This window comes from Ammospiza nelsoni, chromosome 24 (assembly GCF_027579445.1).
Source record: "Ammospiza nelsoni isolate bAmmNel1 chromosome 24, bAmmNel1.pri, whole genome shotgun sequence".
NCBI classification, from domain to species: domain Eukaryota; kingdom Metazoa; phylum Chordata; class Aves; order Passeriformes; family Passerellidae; genus Ammospiza; species Ammospiza nelsoni.
In genome coordinates, this window is record NC_080656.1 from 5,780,874 (window position 1) to 5,804,307 (window position 23,434).

At 48.0% G+C, this 23,434-nt stretch overlaps 1 protein-coding gene across 1 annotated transcript in view; it reads right to left on the bottom strand.

Moving 5' to 3' along the window:
• POU2F3 (POU class 2 homeobox 3) overlaps positions 1–23,434 on the bottom strand; it is a 51,463-nt gene that overhangs the window by 6,711 nt on the left and 21,318 nt on the right. Inside the window, 6 exon segments of the mRNA XM_059488364.1 lie at positions 1,243–1,384; positions 2,435–2,617; positions 3,178–3,260; positions 6,974–7,076; positions 8,493–8,597; positions 23,022–23,056. Coding sequence (XP_059344347.1) covers positions 1,243–1,384; positions 2,435–2,617; positions 3,178–3,260; positions 6,974–7,076; positions 8,493–8,597; positions 23,022–23,056 — 651 coding nt within the window.

Below are 23,434 nucleotides of genomic sequence, written 5' to 3' on the forward strand. Positions count from 1 at the left end.
GGAGGGAGGGGAAAATGAGATGTCCAAGAAGATAATGAGTTATTTTCATTCCCAGATGCTTCCTATGAAAGTAGCTGGTATCTTCTAAAATAAATTAAATTAATTTAAAGGTGCCTTCTAAAGTAGATTAATTGTGGATTGTGGATCCTCCCTCTGATGATGATTAAAATTGCTCCAAATCCATCAACGAGCTTGCCCAAATCAAAGAAGAAAAACGTTTTAACCCACACACTGTTTTTCCTTTGTGATTCTGATTCCCAGCCTGCTCTGACAGGGACCAGGAGCGTTCCAATAAATTCATTTCTCACAGAAAAGGATGTGACCAAAGCATTTGGCTCGGGGTGGCTGAGATGTGACCGATGGCTCAGACATCCTGAAGGGTGAGGTCAGCACAGGACACCACCCCAAACCCTGCTGCCCCAGGGGATTCCCCTCTCACTGGAATCCTTCCTTTTCCAGCTGCTTCCCCTGGCCTGATCCCTCAGCAGCTGCTCCCCTTCTTCTCCAGCTCCCACAGCGAGGGGCTGAAGGGGTTTGGGGGTCCTGGATGGATCCTCTCCTGCTGCTGGTGATGCCTCAGGTTTCAGATTTTATATTTTTGATTTTCAGGTTTCAGCTTTTCTATTTTTCAGACTTTCAGGTTTCAGCTTTTCTATTTTTCACGTTCTGTGCTGCTTTAGTGTGTGGGTCTGGGCTCACATCAGGGGATGCTGAGCTCTGTGCACAGAGCAGGGAGACAAAACAATTCCTGCTCCAGCTGGGCACCAAGGACAAATGATCCAAATCTCAGCCCAGGAGCACAAACCCCGTGGGCTGCAGAGAGAAAAACAAGCAGGGTGGGAGTGCCTGGGCTAAAGCTGGAATGGGACAATGAACTGCAAGGTGCAAACGGAGCAGAACTGATCCCAGGGAGAGACCCTGGGAGCGCTCGTGCATTTTGGGGCCATTTTGGGTCATCTTGGGTTCATTTTGGGACCATTTTGGTTCATCTGGGGTTCATTTTGGGACCATTTTGGTTCATCTTTGGTTCATTTTGGGACCATTTTGGTTCATCTTGGGTTCATTTTGGGACCATTTTGGTTCATCTCGGGTGCAGCCCTGGCTGGGCTCTTGTGCTGCCCAAGGTGCATCCATTGAGGAGATTTTAATAAATCCCTGCTTTATTCTTTAGCTCTGTCTAATCTCTGTTCTAGCTCAGCCTTCCCAAGGCACCAGTGGCATTTCTGCCCTGCTGTCACCCACCTGCATCACTAAGCCACTTCTCCAGCAGGGGCTTGAGCTTGCACATGTTCTTGAAGCTCAGGTTGAGAGCCTCGAAGCGGGAGATCGTGGTCTGGCTGAAGTCATTGCCGTAGAGCTTCCCCATGGCTAGGCCAACGTCCCCCTGCCAGGGACACCCAAAGCCCACAGTGAGCACAGGGAAACCCCTCCCAGCTGTCCCAGCCCCAGCAGAATCACAGAGGCACACAATTAACCAGCCTGGAGAGGACCTCTCAAGCTGAACCAAGGCTGGATATCAGGAAAAAGGTTTTAGAGAAAAACTGATAAAGTTCTGGAATGTTCTGCCCGGGGAGGTGGTGGAGTCACCATCCCTGGGCGTGTTTAACAAAGCCTGGATGTGGCATGGTTTAGGTGAGGTGTTGTGGCTGGGTTGGATTTGATGATCTTGAAGGTCTCATCCAACCTGGTGATGCTGTGACTGTGACCTTTGAGATCATTGAGTCCAACCTATGACCCAACACCTCCTCATCACATAAACCCTGGCACTGAGTGCCACATCCAGTGACTCCACCGCTTCCTTGGGCAGGTGGCTCCAGAGCCCAATCATTCTTTCAGTGAAGGATTTATTCCTCTTGTAGCCTTAACTTCCCCTCAGGCTGCTGCCAGCATAGCTTCAGCCTTGTTTCCATGACCTGCCTGCCAGGGAAAGGGGATTGATCCCCCCAGGAGTCTGCCCCCACCTCTGAATATTGGAAAATGTGCAGACATTGAGGTTATGGTGGTGAGGTGCTAGGATGGGTTTTTCTCTTTGTGAATTTGGAAGGGAATGCTGCAAAATAACCCAAATTTACCTAACCCAGCCTTTCCTTCACCCACAGATGTCACCCTGGTTTTTTAAGATTTTCTAAGCCTTCTGATATTGATATTCTTGTAGTGAACTCTCTCACACACTTTCTGTAAATAACTCCTTGCTTTGCATTCTTTTATGGAGGAGGGGAGAGTTGATGGGCTGTTGGTCTGTCCAGTGCCATTGGAGGAGTGGCACTGTCATCCTCCAATCCACTGTCACTCTTAGAAAACTATAAATGTTAAAATCAGAAAATAAACTTCCCTTTTTCCTCACCTTGAGAACAGCGGTGTGCGCTTGTGTTTTTTCGTGTCCTATAGCGACACACAGCTCTGCCCCAAATTCCCCCCACCCCTTCCCTCTCACCTGTGTGAACCCCAGCTTGATCCTCCTTTGTTTGAAAGTCTTTGCAAACTTCTCCAGCTCCTCCAGGTCGCTGGGCTCCTCAGATGCCCCTGCTGGGGTCAGGTGCTTTGCCACCTGCAGGTGCTGGGGGACGTCCAGGTGGGGCTCAACCGAGGAGCCAGGCAGGCCAGAGCGACCCACAGCCTGTCCAAAACACCCCAAAAAACATGCTCAGAGTCACAGAAATAAAAAACCAGAATGTTTCCGGCGCCATCTGCCCTCCCTAGAGCAGCAGGGGGAGTTTGGCACGCCCTCAGGTGTGTTCTTACACACACCCAGGTGTGTTCTGATGTGACTGTGCTCACAGGGGTTTTCAGGTGAGGGAAGAGATGAGAATGTTGACTCCATGTTCAGAAGGCTTGGTTTATTATTTTGTGATATATATTACATTAAAACTATACTAAAAGAATGGAAGAAAAAGTTCTCATCAAAAGGCTGGCTAAGAATAGGAAAAAAAAAGAATGATAAAGGTTTGTGGCTCAGCTCTCTGTCTGAGCCAGCTGACTGTGATTGGCCATTAATTAGAAACAACCACACGAGACCAATCCCAGATGCACCTGTTGCATTCCACAGCAGCAGATAACCATTGTTTGCATTTTGTTCCTGAGGCCTCCCAGCTTCTCAAGAAGAAAAAAATCTCAAGAAAAGGATTTTCATGAAAGGATGTCTGCGACATTCTTACCCACCCTCAGGTGTGTTCTTACCTGCGAGGCCAGGCTGGGGCCGGGCTGGGAGAGGAGGAGGCTGCCCTGCTGCTGAGGGAAGGAGAGGAGGTTTGGCTGCAAAGCTGAGGAGATAAAAAAGAGACATTTCTGGTCAGTGAACACCCCCAGGGAAGCTCAGAGTGCAAAGCTCCATTTGTTATTTCTTGCCCAAAATATAAGAGTTTCAGCCCTTAGGAACGTGTCTGGCTCTGAGTGGATTATGAGAAATAAAAGGTTCTTCCCGTGGCTTTTGAGCCTGCAAGGGATCATTACAATAATGGGAGAAGTGAAATATCTCATTTGCTGATCCCTGCGTGTCACTCATCACACTCAGGCATTTTAGAGACCTCCAATCTTGATTTTAGGTGCCAAGCAGCAGAGAATTTTCTACATCCTTCCTGGGGATTTCTCTCAGTTCTTAATTATTGCAGCTCTTAGAAAAATGGACATCTTATTTCCAATATAAGCCCTTGTGACTCCAACTTTCAGCCACTTGATCTTGCTAAAAAAACCCTGATCCTCCAGCTAATCTCATGAGCCCTCCCACTCTGCTCTGAATTCTATATTTCATTTTCAAATGTCATTTGGAGGCCTTCTGACCCCTTCTTTCCTACCCTACTGTATTTCAAATAAATTGAATTTCTTTCAGAACGTCGCAGCTGACACGAAATGATGAAAGGAAGAAAGAAGGGAAATCCATAAACCCAACAAAAAATGGGATTTATGGAGAGGGTGTAATTGCTTCCTTGACAAACTGCCAAGTACAAGCCTATATCTCTTAGAGGGAATGTCCTACAGGATTAGGTTGTGTAGTTCCCCAGAAATTTAGTTGGTTTCAAGTCCATTGTGAGTGAAACCTATAGAATTTAGTGAGGATTTATAGCCTTGCACAGAGCAGTCAATATATTTAATTGATTATAACTGACAATTACAGGGAGATCCGTAGAAATTTATGGACTTCTGCTAATAAAAAGGAAAACAGATAATCTCCAAAATCAATCACTGCCCCCCTCTCTGCCTTTTCTTATTTAATTTAGATCTGATGTGCAAAATCCCATTTATTTACTCAGGCTGGGTTTGGAATAAGCTTTCCCTAACGCTGGAACAACATCAAATTTCAAATCCAGGCTGGTAATGAGGTGCTCATTTTTAGCAGTGCAGGTAATTAATCACTGCAATGGCTTTGCCTTGGGACATGGCAGATGCTCTGTCGTTTGGAGTCTTTAAAATCAAGATTGAACACCTCAGCTCTGAGGGAGAATGAAGGCTGGGTTCAGGAATCACCGGTCTGACAGCTGAGATGAAGATTTCAGCAGCAATGCTCAGGCTGACAGGATTCCCAAAATCTCCTTGGCTGTTCATTCCCATCCTTAGAGACTCTCCCACCCCTGACTCAGGTGTTTGGTTTCACTGGGAATAAGAGCTGGGAGTTGATCTGACAGCTTCAAAACACAAACAAACTGAAATTCATATTCTTGTGGGAAAGGTTCAGCCCCCAGCCAAGCCCCAAAATCCGTTTATGGACCCACAGTCCAAAATCAGGAGACACTCAGGGCATTCCTTGATGGCCACAGGGACAATTCTGGAATATTGGAAGAAGGAAAACTCCACTTGAACCAAATTCCTCTCCATTTTCACTCCCCACTGGCTGTGCATGCATGTGGCAAAAGGATCATTAAACCCTGGCAATCAGCCATGCAAAGTGCACAAAAATCCAGCTCCTGGCCACAATATCCAGCCCTGGTCAAGCCTGGAACTGGAAGGGGTCACGAGCAAACAGAGCTGCCAAAAAAATTCACTGAACAGATAAATTCCAATCTCTCCAAGGCAGCAAGTTCTGCTTTGCAGTAAAAGATGTTTATTATTCATGAATAAAAGCAAGGCAGCAATGAATAGATTGTCCTGACCATATTTCAAGCAAACAAATTCAAAATTATTTGTAAATATACATCAAGTATCTTTATCCATCACTCAGTGTCATTTGGCAGAGAGGAGAATTTATATCCTGTCAGGAAGAAATAAATTCCCCACTTGCTTTTGGAGTGTGTGAACCAGAAGGCTCAAGCTGCAGAGATTTAAAGTTATAATCCTGAATTTTAGTTCGTGTGGAGGGAGATCTGTGCTGGGATAAATCAAAGCACGAGCAAAGGATCCAAATCCCCTTGGATCTGCCAGGTTATGAATTAAAGCCTAAAACATCCCCGGGGTGGGAGAAATGCTGGAAGAATACTGGGGGTAAAAACAGAATTACAGGGAGTTTCTCAAGCACACAGTGAGTCCTCAATGCCTTTCTGGAGCGGATTTTGGCAGCAGGGAATATCCAAATATCCAAACCTCTCCCTCTCATCCCAGAGCTGCTCCTTCCCTGCAATTCCCCTCCCTCCAAACGATCGGCCCGAGCTCTGATGAGCTTTCTGCGATTAACGAGGAGCGGGAGGGAGCAGCTCCTCCGCTGTTCTGCGGGGATTCCAGGCTGGGAGCGCTGCCTGGCCCCAAGGTGGCACTCGAGGAGCGCAAAAAGTGCCACAGCATCTCCCGCATGGGTTTGGGATCATCCCGGGCAGCATCACCCTGGGCAAAACCACCACCAGAAGGGAGGTGTTTAAATATTTATCCATCTCTGTCGCTTTATATTTTTATAATTTAATTTTCCTATATTTTCTATATTTTTCTATATTATTTTCCTATATTTTCTATTTTTTTCTATATTATTTTCCAATATTTTCTATTTTTTTCTATATTATTTTCCTATATTTTCTATTTTTTCTATATTATTTTCCTATATTTTCTATTTTTTTCTATATTATTTTTCTATATTTCCTATATTTTTCCTATATTTTTCCTATATTTTTCCTATATTTTTCCTATATTTTTCCTATATTTTTCCTATATTTTTCCTATATTTTTCCTATATTTTTCCTATATTTTTCCTATATTTTTCCTATATATTTGTGACCTGCAGTTCTTTATTGCATAACTCTAAACTCCACACACAGTGGGAGCTGCTGCTTCCCCATTTTGGACAGGCACAACAATTCCTCTCCAGGATTTCAGCTTTTCTATTTTCCATCTATTTGAAAGAGATTATATGATATTTAATACTAATGCTACTACTACTACCAATTATATTTAATGACAGTATATTATTCTATTTTCTATCTACTTGTAATCCTGCAGTTCTTTAGTTTGTAACTCTAAACTCCATATCCAGTGTGAGCTGCTGCTCTCCCATTCTGGGCAGACACAACAATTCCTCTCCAGGATTTCAGCTTTTCTATTTTCCATCTCTTTGAAAGAGATGATATTATATTTAATGCTACTACTACTACCACCAATAACAATAAATTATATTTAATAATAGTATATTATTATTTTTTCCATCTATTTGTGACCCTGCAGTTCTTTAGTGTGTAACTCCAAACCCCACACACAGTGTGCAGTTTCCCATTTGGGGCAGACACAACGATTCCTCTCCCAGCCTGGCAACCAAGGACACCTCACTGCCTCAGGGCCCAGAGATGGAAACAAAAGGGAGTTGGGGGCAGCAAACTTGGGGTCAATGACTTCATCAGCTGAAGCTGGAATTGGAATATTCACCCCTAAAATGCAAATGGACCAAACTTTATAAAAGTGTGAAATCCACGACCAGTTCTCCATTTTTGGGTGGGTTTTATCTGCTATAGATTTACCTGAAGGCCCTTCAATAAACAGAACTGCTTTTATTCTCTCAGTTTGGTCTGACCTCTGCTTTTAGGTAGCCCGAAAAAGGAATAATTTCAACTTTTCCTTCTCTTACCTTGTTGTCCTGCCTGAGACTGGGACAGGAGGAACTGGGGGACTGACTGCATGTGCCCAGGAAGCAACACCAGCTGCTGCAGGGTGTGGAGAGAGCTCATGTCCTGCAGAAAAAAGCAAAGGGAACAATAAAGATCAAGGATTTATGCTCCTTGCAAATCCATGCTGAATTTCTGCATTTTAAGGGGCTGGGAGGCTGCAGGACCAAAAGTTTCAGGTGCGAGAGAAGATTCTGTGCATACAGAGACCTCCATGTGGAGAATTGTCTGCTTTTCCCTGGAAAAGTTTACTCTTGGTGACATTTTTGAGCTGGAGATCCAAAGGTTTCAGGTGCAGGAGAAGAATTCTCACTGAATTTGGGGAATTTGGGGGCTGGAGGGCTGCAGGTCCAAAAGTTTCAAGTATAGGAGAAGAATTTGGTGCAGACAGAGATATCCATGTGGAAAAGTGTCTGCTTTTCCCTGGAAATGTTAACTCCTGATCAAGACATTTTTGAGGCAATCAAACTCTGGTTGTTAGAACAGTGAGACCTCTCAGATTTCAGTTTTTTCAGATGAAGCATTTCCAGAGCTTTTTCTTCAGATAAAGCATTTCCACCGCCTGAAATCTCTCAGCAGATTGCAGCAGGCTGTCCCAGCTCACCAACTCTGCTTCCCACAGGACTGTTCTGAAGACTGGGGGGAATTGAAGAATCCCTAAATTGTATCATGGATCTGAATACCCATGAGAGAAGAAGAGAAAGGATTCCAGAGCACTTCTGTGGCCACCTGGCATCCAACTCCCACTAGAATTTAACAAGAGTTAGTGCTGAACTCCACAATTTTTTACCTTAGGTAAAATAAAAAAAAATCCCTTGAGGAGTTCAGTGCTGAACTCCACATTTTTACCTTGGGAAAAAAAAATTCCCTGGCGGAATTAATTTCTCCCCTGGTGTAAATCAATTTGAGGCCACAACAGGCTGAGATTAGGAGTTAATCTGGTGTAGAACCCTATCTCCAGCAATGGCATTAACCAGACACTCATGAATGAGGAAGAGCAGGGCCAGCATTATCAGACACTTCCCCACGGGGCTGTCTCAGCCTCCAATTATTCCCAATCCGAAGGATTTCCTGACCATGGGGTGGTTTCAAACCCTCAGAGGAAATATCACCCCAGCACGTGCCCAGCCCAACTTTGAACCCACGAGGAAAAGCCGAGGAGGAAGATGAGGATTCACTTTTCCACCTCAGCGTTCCTCACCTTTTTTGGCCCCATTAATTTGGGGAGGGGGTCAGGAGCAGCCCCTTTTCCTGGGATTTCAGGGGCAGCCAAGGGATTTCCTGACCATGGGGTGGTTTCAAACCCTCAGAGGAATTCTCACCCCAGCATGTGCCCAGCCCAACTTTGAACCCACGAGGAAAAGCCGAGGAGGAAGATCAAGATTCACTTTTCCACCTCAGTGTTCCTCACCCATTCTGGCAAAAAGAATTTGGGGAGGGGGGTCAGGAGCAGCCCCTTTTCCTGGGATTCAGGTCACTCACCCCTGCAATTTGGCTCCCTGGCATCATGGATGATCCCTGCACGAGGTGCCCCGACCGAGGGGGGATGGCAGACTGCAAGGAGTCGCTGAGGTCCTCGGTTTTAATCTGCAAAAAGAGCAAAGGAATCGTGGAATTAGGGAGCAGGGGTGAGCAGAGGGCAGCTGGGATCCAGGAGGCTGGAGGAGGCTCCTCTCAGGGATTTTTGTGCTGTTTCCATTGCTGAAAATCGGGGTTATTCCACACTTGCTGCTCCCCACTCTACCCCATGGACAGCTCTCCTGCTCTGCCAAGCACTTTGCTCAATTAAAACACTTCAGGAAAACAACCAATTTCAAGCAACTTTTCAAAGTTTAAAGCCTTTTGTGGAGTTTTAGTGAAGTCAAGAAGCAATTCTCCTTTCCAGATCCCCAATAGGAGGGCTGGACATGGAAAACATCTCATTTTTCCCTGCACAAAACAGAGAATGGTACAAGGGGATGGGAAAGGACGGGTCATGAAGGAAAAGACCTCAAAAAAGCAGAGTTATCCCCTAGAATTGAAAATGCAGCACTCCAGGCATCAATTTGTTCAATTTCTACCAAAAAGAAATTGCAAGGAAAATCTCCTTCCTCAGTTACAAGCTGTGGAAAAATGACTGGAAAATTTCCACAGGTGTCCAGTGGTCTTTTTGAGCTACTTTATGTTCTTGCAAAGTTCTCATCCACAAGAAAATAATGATTTTAAAATCCATATTCTTAGAAAAAAATTTACCCTGGGACCAGAACTGAATCCTTGTTTCTGGTTTATTCCTCAATCTCTACATTCATTTCTAACTTTGCTAATGCATTTAAAAAAAATTTATTAAGAAGTAATAATAAAGATGTGTTCCAATTATTGTAGGAGCTGAAGTCTTTTGGTATTGCTGACTGGGACAGGAGGGAGGGGAGGATTTTGGAAGTTTTTAGGTAAATTCCTGAAAGGTCAGTGAGGAGTGTCCATGCACAGGGGACAGGTAAAAGATACAGAACTCTCCTCCAAGAAAAGATTGACCCAAACCTTTTCTCAACACTGGACAAGGGTTATTCCTCATCACAGCAGGAAGAGCCTCTAATTCCCAAAAACTGGAAAAACCAGGAGGACTCTACCAAGGACCCAACTTGAAACTCCTGAAGATTCACCCTGGCTCCAAGGAGAGAACATCCCCAGGTGTTCCCACCAGATCCCTCCCAAACCATCCCCCAAAGGTGAGCAGGGTCTTTGCCCCACTGATGGGGCCTTGAGGCCCTGCAGCCTCCTGCCAGCAGAGGGGGATGAGAAATCCAGCTCCACAAACCCCATCCTGAGCGAGTATTTTGGTGTTGCAGGAGCGTTCCTGCCCATTTGAGCAAAGCAAAGAAACGCGCGGAATGATTCCGGTTGGAAGAGACCTCTACAACCATCGAGTCCAAGCTTTGGTGGATCTCCACGAGAGGAGAAAAGGGGGAAAACGGGATCACAAGAAGCTCAACAGCTCCAGAACAGGGAGCTGCAATGTTCCCCTCTGCATTTTGGAAGGCGCTGCTCGGAGGGAAGGTGATTACAACACCCCCTTTCATTACAACTCGAGCTCTGGCCACCGCCGAAACTCGTTTTGCAATAATCCCAGCTCCTTGCAGCAAGAGGTAGACATGCTATGAATTCCAGCTCTTTCCTACCTTTCAGGTTGGCATGATCATCCCTCTTAGCCTGGCAGGGCAGAAAAAAAAAACAACAAAAAAATCAGGTGGAAAGATCTTCTCGATCGCTATCGGCAGCGGTAAGTCACTGAACGTCAGGCAAAAAGGCTCAGGAGGACACCCCGTTACCCCTGAGCCATCCAGTCACTGCAGGCACGTGGTTCTTTGCATTAAAAAGAATCCATTGGAGAAAAATAAGAAAAAAAAATTTTAAAAGTTGTTAAAAAAAAAAATTAAAAATTAACTTTTGCCTGCTTCATCCAAGGCTGAGCAGTCCCAAGAAATTGAAGATTTTGGCGTCTCAGAGAGCCGGGCTGAGGATCCTGCCTGAGCTGTGGGGTGTTGAGGAGGCACGAGCCATTTCCAAACTGAAATCAATTTTTGCAGCTGCCAAGCGGGACGAGCTGGCGGCGCTCCAGGCACAAAGGGGTGTGTAGCCGCATCCCGGCATGGCTGGATGTGAGAACGGGAGGTGGGTTTGGCAGAGCACCGGCTCCCGACTCAAAAACAACAACAACATCTCCCACTGCTCCTTCCCCTGGCCCTGGAATTCTCCCTCCTGCGCAGTGGGCAGGAACCCGGGCTCTGGTTCTTGACAAATCCTTCTCCCCCTTGCACCTATTTCCATTGGGTTTAGGCTCAAATTTACCTCGCCCTCCTCTTCCTCTTCCCTCTGTGCAGCTGGCTAATTGTTCATTAGGAGGTCGGGATCTATCCAAAATTTTGGGGATGGTTTATGCAAATCCCACTCTTTTGGTTTTTTTCCCTGGTTAAACCAGCAATATTGCCAAGTGCACATTAAAAAAAAAAACAAACCCAAGAAAACCCCAAAAAACCACACACATTGTGGGCGAGGCCACTCAATATCATGAGACTCCCTTAAAATAATGTAAATTTCAAATTAATAAAACGAGGGGAGGAGTTGCCTCCTCCTTTCCCAGTGCATCTACCTCGGATTTGCAGAAAATGCCTGCAAATATGGAAAGAGTTTACATTGAGGAACCAAAAATTAAAAAACCAAGGTTGAAATGATGAAATCCTCAGAGAATCACCTCATGGGGGTATTTGATGGGAGCTCTGCAAGTGAGAAACAGTGATTTGGGTAAAAGCAGGAGCAGATCCCACCAGGATTGCTCAGGATCTTGGTTTTATAGGATGATCATGGATGGGGAAAGGGGAACAAGAAAGTCATAGAGAGACTTTGTTCCCACCGAATTTTACTCGGAAAAAATAACAGGAAAGCAGGAAATTTAAGGAAAGCAACCTGGTTTGGTGGAAGCTTCATTGCCCATGCCAAGGAATCTTCCAACCCAAACCATCCCATGGAGAAAAACGAGCGGGGCAAAGAGCAGGACCTGCAAATGCCCACGGCTGGGGTGAGGTGTGGGGGCTCTTGGCTGTGAATCTCCAGCACCTTCCTCCCTTTGGGGCCCGAGGGGAGGCCCAGGGCAGGGCTGGGAGCAGGTAACGGCAGCTGGAGGCACGGGAGCTCCCCTGGGCCAGGGCAGGAATCGCACTTGCAAATCTCAAGTGGATGTTTGGATGTTTTCACAGCCTCGAAACAGGGTCAGCCCCCGAGCAAACGGAATGAAAAACACAGGAAGGGTGACTGGCTGCAAAAGAGAGAGTCCCTTCCGAAGTTGGCTTGAACAGCTGCAAGGATGGATGGTTTCTTACCTATCTCTGGCCTAAACACAAAAACAAAAAGCAAAACAAACTAAGAAACGCATTGAGGGTGATGGAAAATGATCAAAGCTCCGGAGCCCGCTTGCGTAACTGATTTGTGGAAGGTGTTTCATAAACATTTCATAAGAAGGAGAATTATGAAGAAAACATCTCCCAACCTGCCTGCAATTACTGCACAAACTCTTCCTTACCAGTAGGAAGAAGGGGAGAGGAAAAAAAAAAAAAAAAAAAAAAGAGAAAGGTACATCTGTTTTGTAACTGATCTGTGAACTTCTGGCAAACGCTCGGCTCGTGAAAACATCCTGCAGACATCTTGGAGAGCTCTGGAAAAATGGGAAATTGGGAAGAGCAGGTCTGCTTGAATTCCCTTCAGATTCCATGGGCTGGTGGTTGGATCCTGCTGGCTGGGCTGGAGCCCTCCATGGGGAATCCCAGTTTAGGGATAATCTCAATGTCTTCCCCACAAAACTCCTTGGGATGAGCTCCTGGTGTGACACACACAGTGCTCCCTCATCCTCCTCACTCAGCCACCAATTCAGAGCCTCCAATCGTCTCCCAGTTCCAGGTCTGGATCTCTCCTACCCAAGCCCTGGCAGCCCTCTCCTCACCAGTTATCAGGCAGGAACCACATCAGTGGGAGATGCAGACACCCCCATTTGTTGTGAAGCTCCTATTTAGCCAGTGACCTCTTTGAAATGCACTTATCTGCCTCCACATCTGCCTTATCTCACAGTCAGAGCCGAGTTTGGGAGTTTGACTCACTCTCAGCCCTGCAGAGCAGAGGGGAGGGGAGGATCAGGTGCACACAGAGGGTCTGGGGCACCCAGAGAAGGAACAGCTCTGAGTCACCCCAAAACGCTTTGAGTCACCCCAAAGTGCTCCTCAGCACAGCAGGGCTGCCCCAAAACCCTTTGCCTGGGGCTCAGGGAGGAGGATTTAAGCTGGAAACAGGAATTAAGCTGGATCTGAGGCTCCTGCAGCTCGCTGAGCCTTCCCACCTTGGGATGGCGTAAGCGCTCCGCCGTGAATTACCCGCACACGTGGGCCCCATAAAATAAAAAACACACTAATAATAAATTATGGCAATAATAATAGTAGTAATAATGGGGTTGCAATTACTATTTCCACATGTACTATCCTGCACATACAGCAGGGCTTAACAGCCACCTGGAAAGAAGGCAGGAAACCTTTATGTCAGTGCCACGATATTCACGCTGCAACGTTTGTATCCCACTGAAAGCTGGGGATTTTTGGAAGCTGTCAGCATCACAGAGAGGAATTCAGCGTGGGATCAGCTCTCAAATTGTCCTAAAGCTCAGCCATGGCAAATTCAAATGCAATCCCAAACCTCAGCACACCTGCATCGCCCTCCACGAGGCCTTTGAGTTTATTAATTGAGCTGAGATCTGATAGGGTTTGTCCTCAGCTTCAGCTTGGGATGGAAATGGCTGAGCTGGAGTCAAAGCAGGGGTGGGAAGGCAAAACTTCAGAAACAACCAAGCTGCACGCTCGACAGGAGAAAAACACAACCACATGCAGCTCTTGTGGGCTCTCTGATACAGCTCTTCCCTGGAAATTTTGCTTCCAAACAAACAGGGAAGAGAGAGAAAAGTCATCCCCACTTTGCTGTGCTGAACCTCAAATGATCACCTGTGGCGCAGGGAGAGGAGAACCACAGCAGAGGTGGGGAGAGCACCTGCCCTGCCTGGCCACGCTCAGGGTGACACCTGCTCAGGTGGGAGGGTCCTGGCCAGGACCCCACTGAGCCTCTGGGTGCTCTCAGGAGCACAGAACTGCTGGAAAAACACTGAAAAATCAACTTACTGCACCGTCACTCTCAGCAGGGATACCCAGGCACGTGGTACCTTCCTTGTGGGCATCCCAGGAGATGCCTTTTCTTGGTCAGAGTGGCCAGAACCGGCACTCAAAGCACGGGAAATGATTTTCCCACCATCAAGGCTGGGATTTCTGCCCTGTCCCCCTGCCAGGGCTCCCCCAGCCCTCTGTGGGTTGCAGCACTGCTCCCTGCACCTCTCTCTCTCTCCCCCCACATTGCCCAACTCCCAAACCTCTCCAGGTTGGAAGGTCCTGCCCCACAGCCTGGGGAGCTCAGAGCCTCTGGGTGCTCTCAGGGGCATACAACCGCTGGAAAAACACTGAAAAATCAACTTACAGCACCTTCCCTCTCAGCAGGGATACCCAGGCACGTGGTACCTTCCCTGTGGGCATCCCAGACTGGGAGCATTTAAGAGGAGATGCCTTTTCTTGGTCAGAGTGGCCAGAACCTGCACTCAAAGCACGGGAAATGGGATCTGCCCATGGATCCAGCCTGTCCAGATCCCTCTGCAGAGCCTTCCTGCCCTCCAGCAGATGAACACTGCCACCCAGCTTGGTGTCATCTACCAACTTGATCATTTATCAGATCACTGATAAAGACACTGAAAAGAACTGTACCCAGTACTGAGCTCTGGGGAACTCCACTTTTGACTGGATGCCACGGAGGCACAACTACTCCCCATCACCCCATGGTCCACCCATAACTTCACTGAACATGATGCAATACACATTTAAAACTCGGCCTAAAATTTTGGGAATTCATTTGGTTCGTGTGTCATTATTTAAAAATACCTTGTGGAATCTGATGTCCAAAAAAGCAAGCGTTCAGTCAATCACTGTAAAATTGAAAAAATGTTTGCGGCATCTTAATTTGAATATTTTATGGTGAAGCACCATTTCCCACCATCAAGGCTGGGATTTCTGCCCTGCCTCCCTGCCAGGGCTCCCCCAGCCCTCTGTGGGTTGCAGCACTGCTCCCTGCACCTCTCTCTCTCCACATTTCACTTGCCCAACTCCCAAACCTCTCCAGAACTCCACCTCTGCCTACACCTCCGTGCTTATCTGCTCTGCTCCCACCCTGGGCTGCATCCCTGCCCCTTTCCTTATCACCCTGATTTCACACACACCACTCCATGGCTGCTCCCCTGCCCTCCTGCAAGCTCACACAGGTCCCCTGGAGCCCGAGCACGTTCCTGCTCCTCTCCAAATTTGCCTTATTGGGATTTTCTGGGCTGAGAATCTGCCCTGCATGAAAAATATTTTTTTTTTAATTTTTTTTTTTTTCCCATGCATCCCTTGCCCATGGGGAGGAATCTCTGCCTTCTGCAAACATCTGGCTCCGTGTGGGTATCCCTGGATTAATCACCCATGGGGACAATGCCCACACTGCCCTTGGGTGTGGACACTCTCCCCAGTGCATTTTAGGAGGAATTAGCTCAGAATCAGGCTGGGGCTGGCTCCATCCCAGCTCCACAGGCCTCTCCTGCTGCTCCCTGGCACTTTTTGGCACTGGGAGCTGTGACAGGAGAGGAGCAGGAGAAGATTGCAATGATAACCACACCAAAAAGTGCAATTAAGAGAGAAAGGAAGAGTGAGGAAGAAGATGGGAGAGCATCACCCAGGGTTTCATTTTGAGTGGGGGGATGAAGTCCAAGGGTTGGGGGAGCTCAGAGCCAGCTCTCAGCTCCCAACCCCATGAATTCCATGGGCTGGGGAAGCAGCCAGGAGGGTCCCTGATGGATAAATCCACTGCTGCCACAGGGAGCATCTCTGGGGAGGGAGAAAATGCTGGATAAACCCACAGGGAGCATCCGTGAGGAGGGAGAATGTGCTGGATAAACCCATTGATCCCACAGGGAGAACCTCTGGGGAGGGAGAAAAGGCTGGATAAACCCATTGATCCCACAGGGAACACTTATGGGGAGGGATAAAATGTCGGATAAACCAATCGACCCCACAAGGAGCATCTCCGGGGAGGGAGAAAATGCTGCATAAACCCATTGATCCAGGAGGGTCCCTGCTGGATAAACCCATTGATCCCACAGGGAGCACCTCTGGAGAGGGAGAAAATGCCCTTGGATGTCCAAAATGAGAGGCCTTGCTGGGATCACAACACCTTCCCCTCACTGTGCTGGTGCAGGACAGGAGCAGAGCCCCACCCTGGCTGGCTGGCGCAGGTTTGGGGGGAACTCTTGGAGCTCAGCAGATGAAAGGGCTCCAAGGACTCAGAGTCCTTCTCCTCATTAGTGGTGACTCCCTGGGAGTCACATCCAGCACAGCAGCTCGTGCCACCCAACCCTCAAAAAAGGTGCTGGGCCACCTGGCCAGCGACAGCCCTGCCCTGGGCTGAGTTTCTGCTGTGGAAAACAAGTTTTGTGACCCTTCAGAGAGATCCATGAAACTGGGGCTTGTCCCTGGTGAGCACAGAAAGCGTTTGCTCAAGGATGAGCAGGGAATTTGCACAAAGATCTCTGACAGAGCTGGAGCAGGGAATTTGCACTAAGATCTCTGGCTCTCCCTCTCAGGCAGATCTGGAGCAGCTGTTCCAGGTGTTTTGCCAAGGAAACAGGTGTAGGAACCACATTGTAAATGGAGTTTGCCCTTTAAAAGCAGGAGAGCAGGAGTTTGGGAACGGACTGCAGCTGGATGTTAAGGAACAGATAAAATGCAGCCAGCTCTGGGCTGCTGTCAACAAATTAATTCAGTGGTTTCAGCCCATCTCCTGAGAAAAACAATTAAAACAGCCAAATCCTTGCTCCTAATTGCATCCCCCTTTCCCTCACAATTCCCCTGGCCTGTTTGGGAGTTTATTCCCAGCAAACTCAGAACAAACCCAGCCTGAAGAAGGGGTTCCTCTGCATATCTGTCCTAAGCAAAGCAGGGCCAGATTTAGGCACAGAGGACTTTCCCTGGAGCCAGGGCTTTCTCTCTGATGCTTTCCCAAAGGGCTGCATCTCAATGAGGAGCCTGCACACAAACAAATTTATGCAATCAGCCTGTCCCTAGGACAGAGCAGGGAGACTTCAAAAGGGAAAGGCCAGGGCAGAGCTGAGCTTAGATCCAGTGTCAGGCCCTGATTTCCAGCCAGGGGAGGCTCAAGAGATGAAAAGCAGATGCAAGAACTTAGGCTGATGCCCTGGGGCAACGGGGAGAAGAGAGAGTGAAATCTGAATTGATCCCCAGAGGGGAGAAGGAAGCAGGATGTGAACCTCCCCTTGAGAGGAGGGCAAAACAGGGCTGGGATGGAAATGTGGAGGGCAGACTGAAACCTGAGCTACCCAAGCAGGAACGGCAATGACATCCAGGGAGCACATGAGAGCAGGGGGAGGTGGGAATGAGAAACGATGAGAGAGATCCCCGGCGGGGAGGGAAGCCCTGGTGCAGCGAAATTAAATGTGCAGGGAGTTTTGCATCCCAGATATTAATAACAAACTACCCAGCGAGCTGGGCCCTCCTGTGCACCTTCAAAAGGACGGAGGGGAGGAAGAACTTGTCTGTGGTTGAGCACAAGACGATGAATCAGAGGATGGGAGTCCAGAACCCAGCTCTGAGCAGGGCCCTGGGTTCCAATCCAGCCCAATGTCCAGGGGCAAGTGGCCCACGAAGCATCCCCTGATCCCAGCTGCAATGACAGAGCTCAGCATCGCTGGGAAAAGCCAGGCTGTGTCTGCAGGACTCCTCCCCACCTCGCACAGGCACCAAGGGATGCTGAGCCCATTAGCAAAGAGCCCTCAGACGTGTGGGTGGAAGGTACCAGCTGAGGTCAGGGCGCTCATTAATGGCACTGAAAAGGGATTTTCACATCTCAGTTTGCCCACTTTGAATCTCTCACATCACATGTGTGCCTACAGGACATCAGCTGCGGAGCCCTGAAATAACTCACCCTGCTGCCTCAAAGCTGGAAACCCCACACAAAGCTCCAAAATTAAAGTTTCTTTGGGCAGGGAGTCAGATGTGAAGAGAAGAGGGAGAGAAGTTAGACAAGGAGGTCCTGAGGGGAAGGAACCCCTTCAGCACCTCCTGTAAAATCTCACACAAACCTCCAAAATTAAAGTTTTTTTGGGCAAGGACTGTCAGATACGAACAGAGGAGTTAGACAGGGAACCGCTTCAGCACCTCCTGAGAGAGCAGGGCAGGAACACACAGGAGGCTTGACCTCCTTTTAGAAAGGAGGAATTTTCACCAGACCCAGCTGGAAAGGCTTTCTAGGAGGCCTGTTGGAAATCCATATCCTCACTCCATCCCCTGAACCAAAGGCAGCAAAGAACAGGAATAAAGAACCAGCGCTAAAACTGGAGCTGGGCCCTGCTCAGGCACCTCAGAGCCTGTCTGTCCTAAACTCTGTCAGATCTCCCAGCCAGATCAGCTTCAGATTGATGTGATTGATGATAATGACAGGTTTGATAAACAAATTACAGCCTGTCCTGCAGGGTCAGCCTCTTGCTGGCATGAAGAGTGCCTGGCACATTTGGGTAGGGAGCAGGGGCAGACCCTGCCCAGCTCTGCTCACACAAAAACCTGTCAGCTTCATTTCAAAGTGGACAAAAATCCATCAGCATCATTTCAAGGGGGGCAAAAATCTGTCAGCATCATTTCAAGGGGGATAAAAAACCTGTGAGCTTAATTTCAAGGGGGACAAAAACCTGTCAGCATCATTTCAAGGGGGACATCTCCCCTCCCAGCTCTGGAGAACAAGGAATATGGAAACCCAGAGCACTGGGAATATTTCTGTGTCTGCTCTGGGGTGCCCTGATCCCCAGGGCAGCACTGATTTTGGCCCTCATCCATGGAGAAAGTTTCCTAAAGACTTCAAGATAGATCAGAACCCACAAAAGTGTGAAATTTAGAGATTATAGAGAGAAATTTAGATTATAGAGAGCAGTGTAGGTGTATCACTTGCTGAGAAATTGAGGTTTTGAGATTTTTAGTGTGTTGTGGGTGGGAGCAGGATGGAGGGCACAGGGTTTGTCCTGGGTTTCTTCTTCATGGGTTTGGTGGGATTTTGTAATTAGGCAAAAAAGTCCACATTGAGGGCTCTGTGGGATCAGTTATGGGGTTAAAAGGGAAAATAATCCAGGTGTCTGCTCTTAATTGGATAGTTTAGTCTTAAAAGACCTTGGAACAAGAGAGACTGTTGGCCATTTTGTGCCTTGCTGCAGAACTCATGGCTGTGAGACTGTTTCACTGATAAGAAACAAACATCTGAGTCTGAACATGAATTACTGTCCCAAATGCCTTCAATCCAGACCCAGAGAAACCCACAACAAGGGAGAGCTTGAGGAGCTCTCATTCCCTCCCTGGAAGGAGGAGAGCTGATGCTGCATTCCTCCCTGGACCAACAAGGTGCTGCCATCGCTTCCCTGCTGCAAAGTGCATTGTCCTGCATTGTCCTCATTCCCTGCACAGAATGCAGCTGTGCATTGCCCTCCTGCAGTTGTGAATTCTCTTAATTCCCTGCACAGAATGCAGCTGTGCATTGCCCTCCTGCAGCGGTGCATGGATGCAGCTGTGCATCACCCTCCTGCAGCAGTGCATTACCCTCATTCCCTGCACAGACTGCAGCTGTGCATTACCCTCATTCCCTGCACAGAACACAGCTGTGCATCGCCCTCCTGCAGCTGTGCATTACCCTCATTCCCTGCACAGACTGCAGCTGTGCATTACCCTCCTGCAGCTGTGCATTACCCTCATTCCCTGCACAGAACACAGCTGTGCATCGCCCTCCTGCAGCAGTGCCTGGATGCAGCCGTGCATCGCCCTCCTGCAGCAGTGCCTGGATGCAGCTGTGCATTGCCCTCCTGCAGCGGTGCCTGGATGCAGCTGTGCATCGCCCTCCTGCAGCGGTGCCTGGCTGCACAGCTCCCTGAGCCGGGCTCAGCCCTCACACCACTCACACAAGCCCTGGCACCTCCCAAAACCATCAGCCTGCACCCCTGTGCGCTCCCCGGGCTGATCCCAGGGCTCAGCTCCAGACACCTGGCTCTGCACAGCAGCTACAAAAACAAACACCAACAATCCTGAATTTCCTACAGGGGAATCAAACCCCAGCAGAGACCGCAGCACCTGGGCAGGATCAGCTCCCATTGCAGCACTCCCAGCCCTCATCCTGCTCCCAGTTTGAGGCAAGTTTCCCCGTTTTCACTCAGATCTGTCCCTGGGCACCATGCCAGCCCATCAGGAGGCAGATGATGTCCCTGTGCAGGCTGCCAGCAGCGAAGGTGAAAGTTTGTTGCTGCGCCTTTGCATTTCCCTGGCCATAAACAGGAAACAAGCAGCATTAGACTCGCTAAACAAAAAAAAGCCAAACCAGATAGGCAAGGCTGAAGATGCTGCTTTTTCCATCCACACCCTTTTCCCTCTCATTCACATACAAATTACTGTTGCATCCAGGTGGGAGGAGAGTTTGAAGAAGGGGAGGGAAAGGGGGGCAGAGCAGAGATGTTTGCCAAATAGGCTGAGGGATCAGAGGCAGCTTTCTCATAAAGCACAGGGCTGACCCACAAACTGCTCGAAAAACCTCAAAATCCACAAGAGTTTCCCTCCCTGCCCCGTTTGCAGGGTGAGAGCAGCCCCAGCAGGGAATTGGGAGGCAGGTTTGGGGTCTAACCAGGTCACTCCACCCTTCCCATCCCGCCTGGAGCACAGCTCGGCAGGGAGGGAGGGAAGCAGACCTGAAATGTAGGCCATCTACAAAGGCTGGGGGAGAGGCTTAAACGATGTGAGATTTATGATCTTCAAAGTGATTAGAGCCCAGCACTCCAAATAAAGGCAAAGAGAGCTCCTGCAGTCAGTTTGGAGTTGGATTTCAAACCATCCTGCCCTGGCTTCGGTTTGAAAACTTGAATTGCAAGCTAACGAAAAAGCAAAACCCATCCAAAACCAACCTCAAACCCCAAACCAAATTAAAAAACCCACCAACCTCCACCCCTAATGAAAGAGCACAGCACCTGATTTTACATGAAAACACTTTGATATTTCCAGCTCTCCTCTCTTCCTTTTTTCTCGTCATTTGAAATCTATTTGCTGAATTGAGGATGAATTCAGCAACAGCTGAGGTCAACCCTAAATGTGAGTGTGGAGCCCGTGTGCATTTGGGCTCCTGCTCGTTTAAGAGAACAATTTAAAATAATAATTATTATTTTAAATAACAATACTTTCAAATAGCAATTATTATTTTAAATAATAACGATTTTAAATCACTCCGCCCATGGCCTTGGGAGGGCCAAGAGAGGGAGACAAAGAGCCTTGCACAGCTCTGTGTCCACTAGGGATTGTTACCTCCCATCCCTGAATCACTGCAAACCCCCTTGGCGGGCTCTGGGCAATCAGAGCAGATTAGAAATAAAATAAAACAATAAAATGAGCTCATTCAGAGTATTTTGCTTTTTAAACCGTGCTAAATCCCCAGCTAAGTTGGCTACTCAGTTACACAGAGAAGCTGGAACAAATTAATTGTATTTTGTGGCGGCGTTTTGGTGGAAGGAGGAAAATAAAAGTGGAAATGCTGCAAAAAATAAAAAACAAACAAAAAACCCAAAAAAACGAGACAAAACCAAAGCCCCCAAAAAACCTCGAAAAGAACTAAAAACAAAAAATAACCCAACCCCCTCCAAAAAAAACTCAAAAAACCCCAACAAACCCCCTCAAAAAAACCAAAGAAACACGAAAAAAACCAAAAAAGCCCCAAAAATAACACACAAAAAAAAAAAAAAAAAAAAAACCCAAAAAAAACCAAACCTAAAACAACAACAAAACAAATCCCCCCAAAAACACTAAAAAAAACCTGAATGTAAACCCACAATTTCTTTTTAGGAGGAGGATATTTCTACTGCCTGCAAACCTGGCTGCCCCCACAACTTCCCCAGCATCCCTGAGAGGAACACAGGGGATGGTGTGTCAGATCTGCACTGGGTGTAACTCAGCCCTGCTCCACCACCTTTCCTCAAAAGGAAACTATTATTATTATTATAAATTAAATTATATCATAAATATAAATAATAAATTATATAATAAAGGTTGGATCCTGGTCGGATCCTTCTCCCTGCAGACACACAGAGCTTTTTGTTTGCAGCTGGGGATTCCGAACTCCTGGAAGATGGCTGAGCGTGTCAGGACACCTTTGGTAGGGAAAGGGAGACCCACCCAGAGCTGCAGCAGCCAAAGCAAACAAACAAACAGAGCTGGGGCTGGCATTTGTCACTGCACTGCCACCAAGGCAAGCTGGAGGCGCAAAAAGCCACGTGTGGAAGGTGCTGCTGCCCACAGGGAGCTTTTGGGAAGGGTTGGAGCCCTGGGGTTTGGGGGAGACGCAGAAGGGAAGAGGTTGGGAGGCTGTGCCGGCGTCAGCCCTCGAGTCCGTGCACGGAGCTGCAGCCCCTTGTGCATCCCAGCTCTCATCCTGCAGCAGGGCAGGGTTGGATCCCCAGGCTCCTCTTGGTCTTTCAGAGAGCATTTTCCTAAAATCTCAGAATTATTTGGGCTGGAAGGAGCCTTAAAGCTCCTTCTCTTCTTAAATTCCATTCCATCCCACCCCTGCCATGGCAGAGACACCTCCCACTGTCCCAGGATGCTCCAACCCCATGTCCAGCCTGGATTTGGGCACTGCCAGGGATGCAGGGGCATCTCCAGCTGCTCTGGGAACTCTGTGTCTCCCCACAAGGGCCCCAGAGAGCTGTGACCTCCTGATGTGACATTCAGGGATTTTCAGGAAGGTCTGCAGGCACTCCGGGAGCCAGGGAATTCTTTCATCTGGACAAAGCAGCACCCACAGCAGGGCCACAGCCCCTCAGCTGCTCTTTCTGCAATTGGGGTTTGCTTGTCCCGTATTTTATCTGCTGCCTTGCAGACAGGAATTTGACTCCAAAACCTCCAACCAGCTCATTTTTTGTGCTGGCTGACACTCCTGAGGCAGCCCCTGGCCTTTGTCCCTGCCCACCATGGTGCTGCCACTGTCCCAGCACTTTGGGGATGGATTTGTACCCTTGCCACCATCACTGAGGTGCTTTTAGTTTCTAAATGATGATCTAAAAAAAACTGTAAAAGCCAGAAAACCCCCTCGAGCAAATGGTCATTTAAAGGAACTCTGTAATTAGCTGAACTTCTCTGAATTAGGGAGAGGGAAAGCAGAGGTGCAATCTGTCATTGTATCCCAAAAAGGGAACTGGGAAGAAATTCTGTGGGTTTTTTTCTGACCTAACAGTTTTTATCTCTTTGCAGCATGGTGAGCAAAAAAAAAAAAAAAAAAAAAGGCCATTCCAGAAAGGGGAAAAATAAAAATAAATAAAAAATAAAAAACAGCCAGGGAGCATCTTACCTGCCTGTTAAAGTCCAGCCCATTCTGTTCATTCCCTACAAGGAAACAAAGAGAAAAATATCTCAGTGTTAATGACAGCACTGGTGGGAGATTTCCAGAACTTGGGACACACATAAGCAAAAACTTGACCCTGGGAAAGCAAGGAGAGGAGGAGGAGGAGGGTGCAGAAATGGAAGGATGAAGGCTCCTGCAGCATTCAGGTGGTGCCAGCCTTTTTGCTGTGGGATAATGAAAGTGTTCCTGCCTGGGAGACAGCTGGCCAAGGGTGGGGGAAATCACGAGGGAGATTCCAGCAGAGGTGAGCTGGAGGCCATCACAAACGCGCAGGGGAGCCCAGGGCTAAGTGTGGGAAAGGCCAGCACGGAGGTGGCCAGGGCTGCTCACCCAGGACCTTCAGGAACCGGGTAATTGTG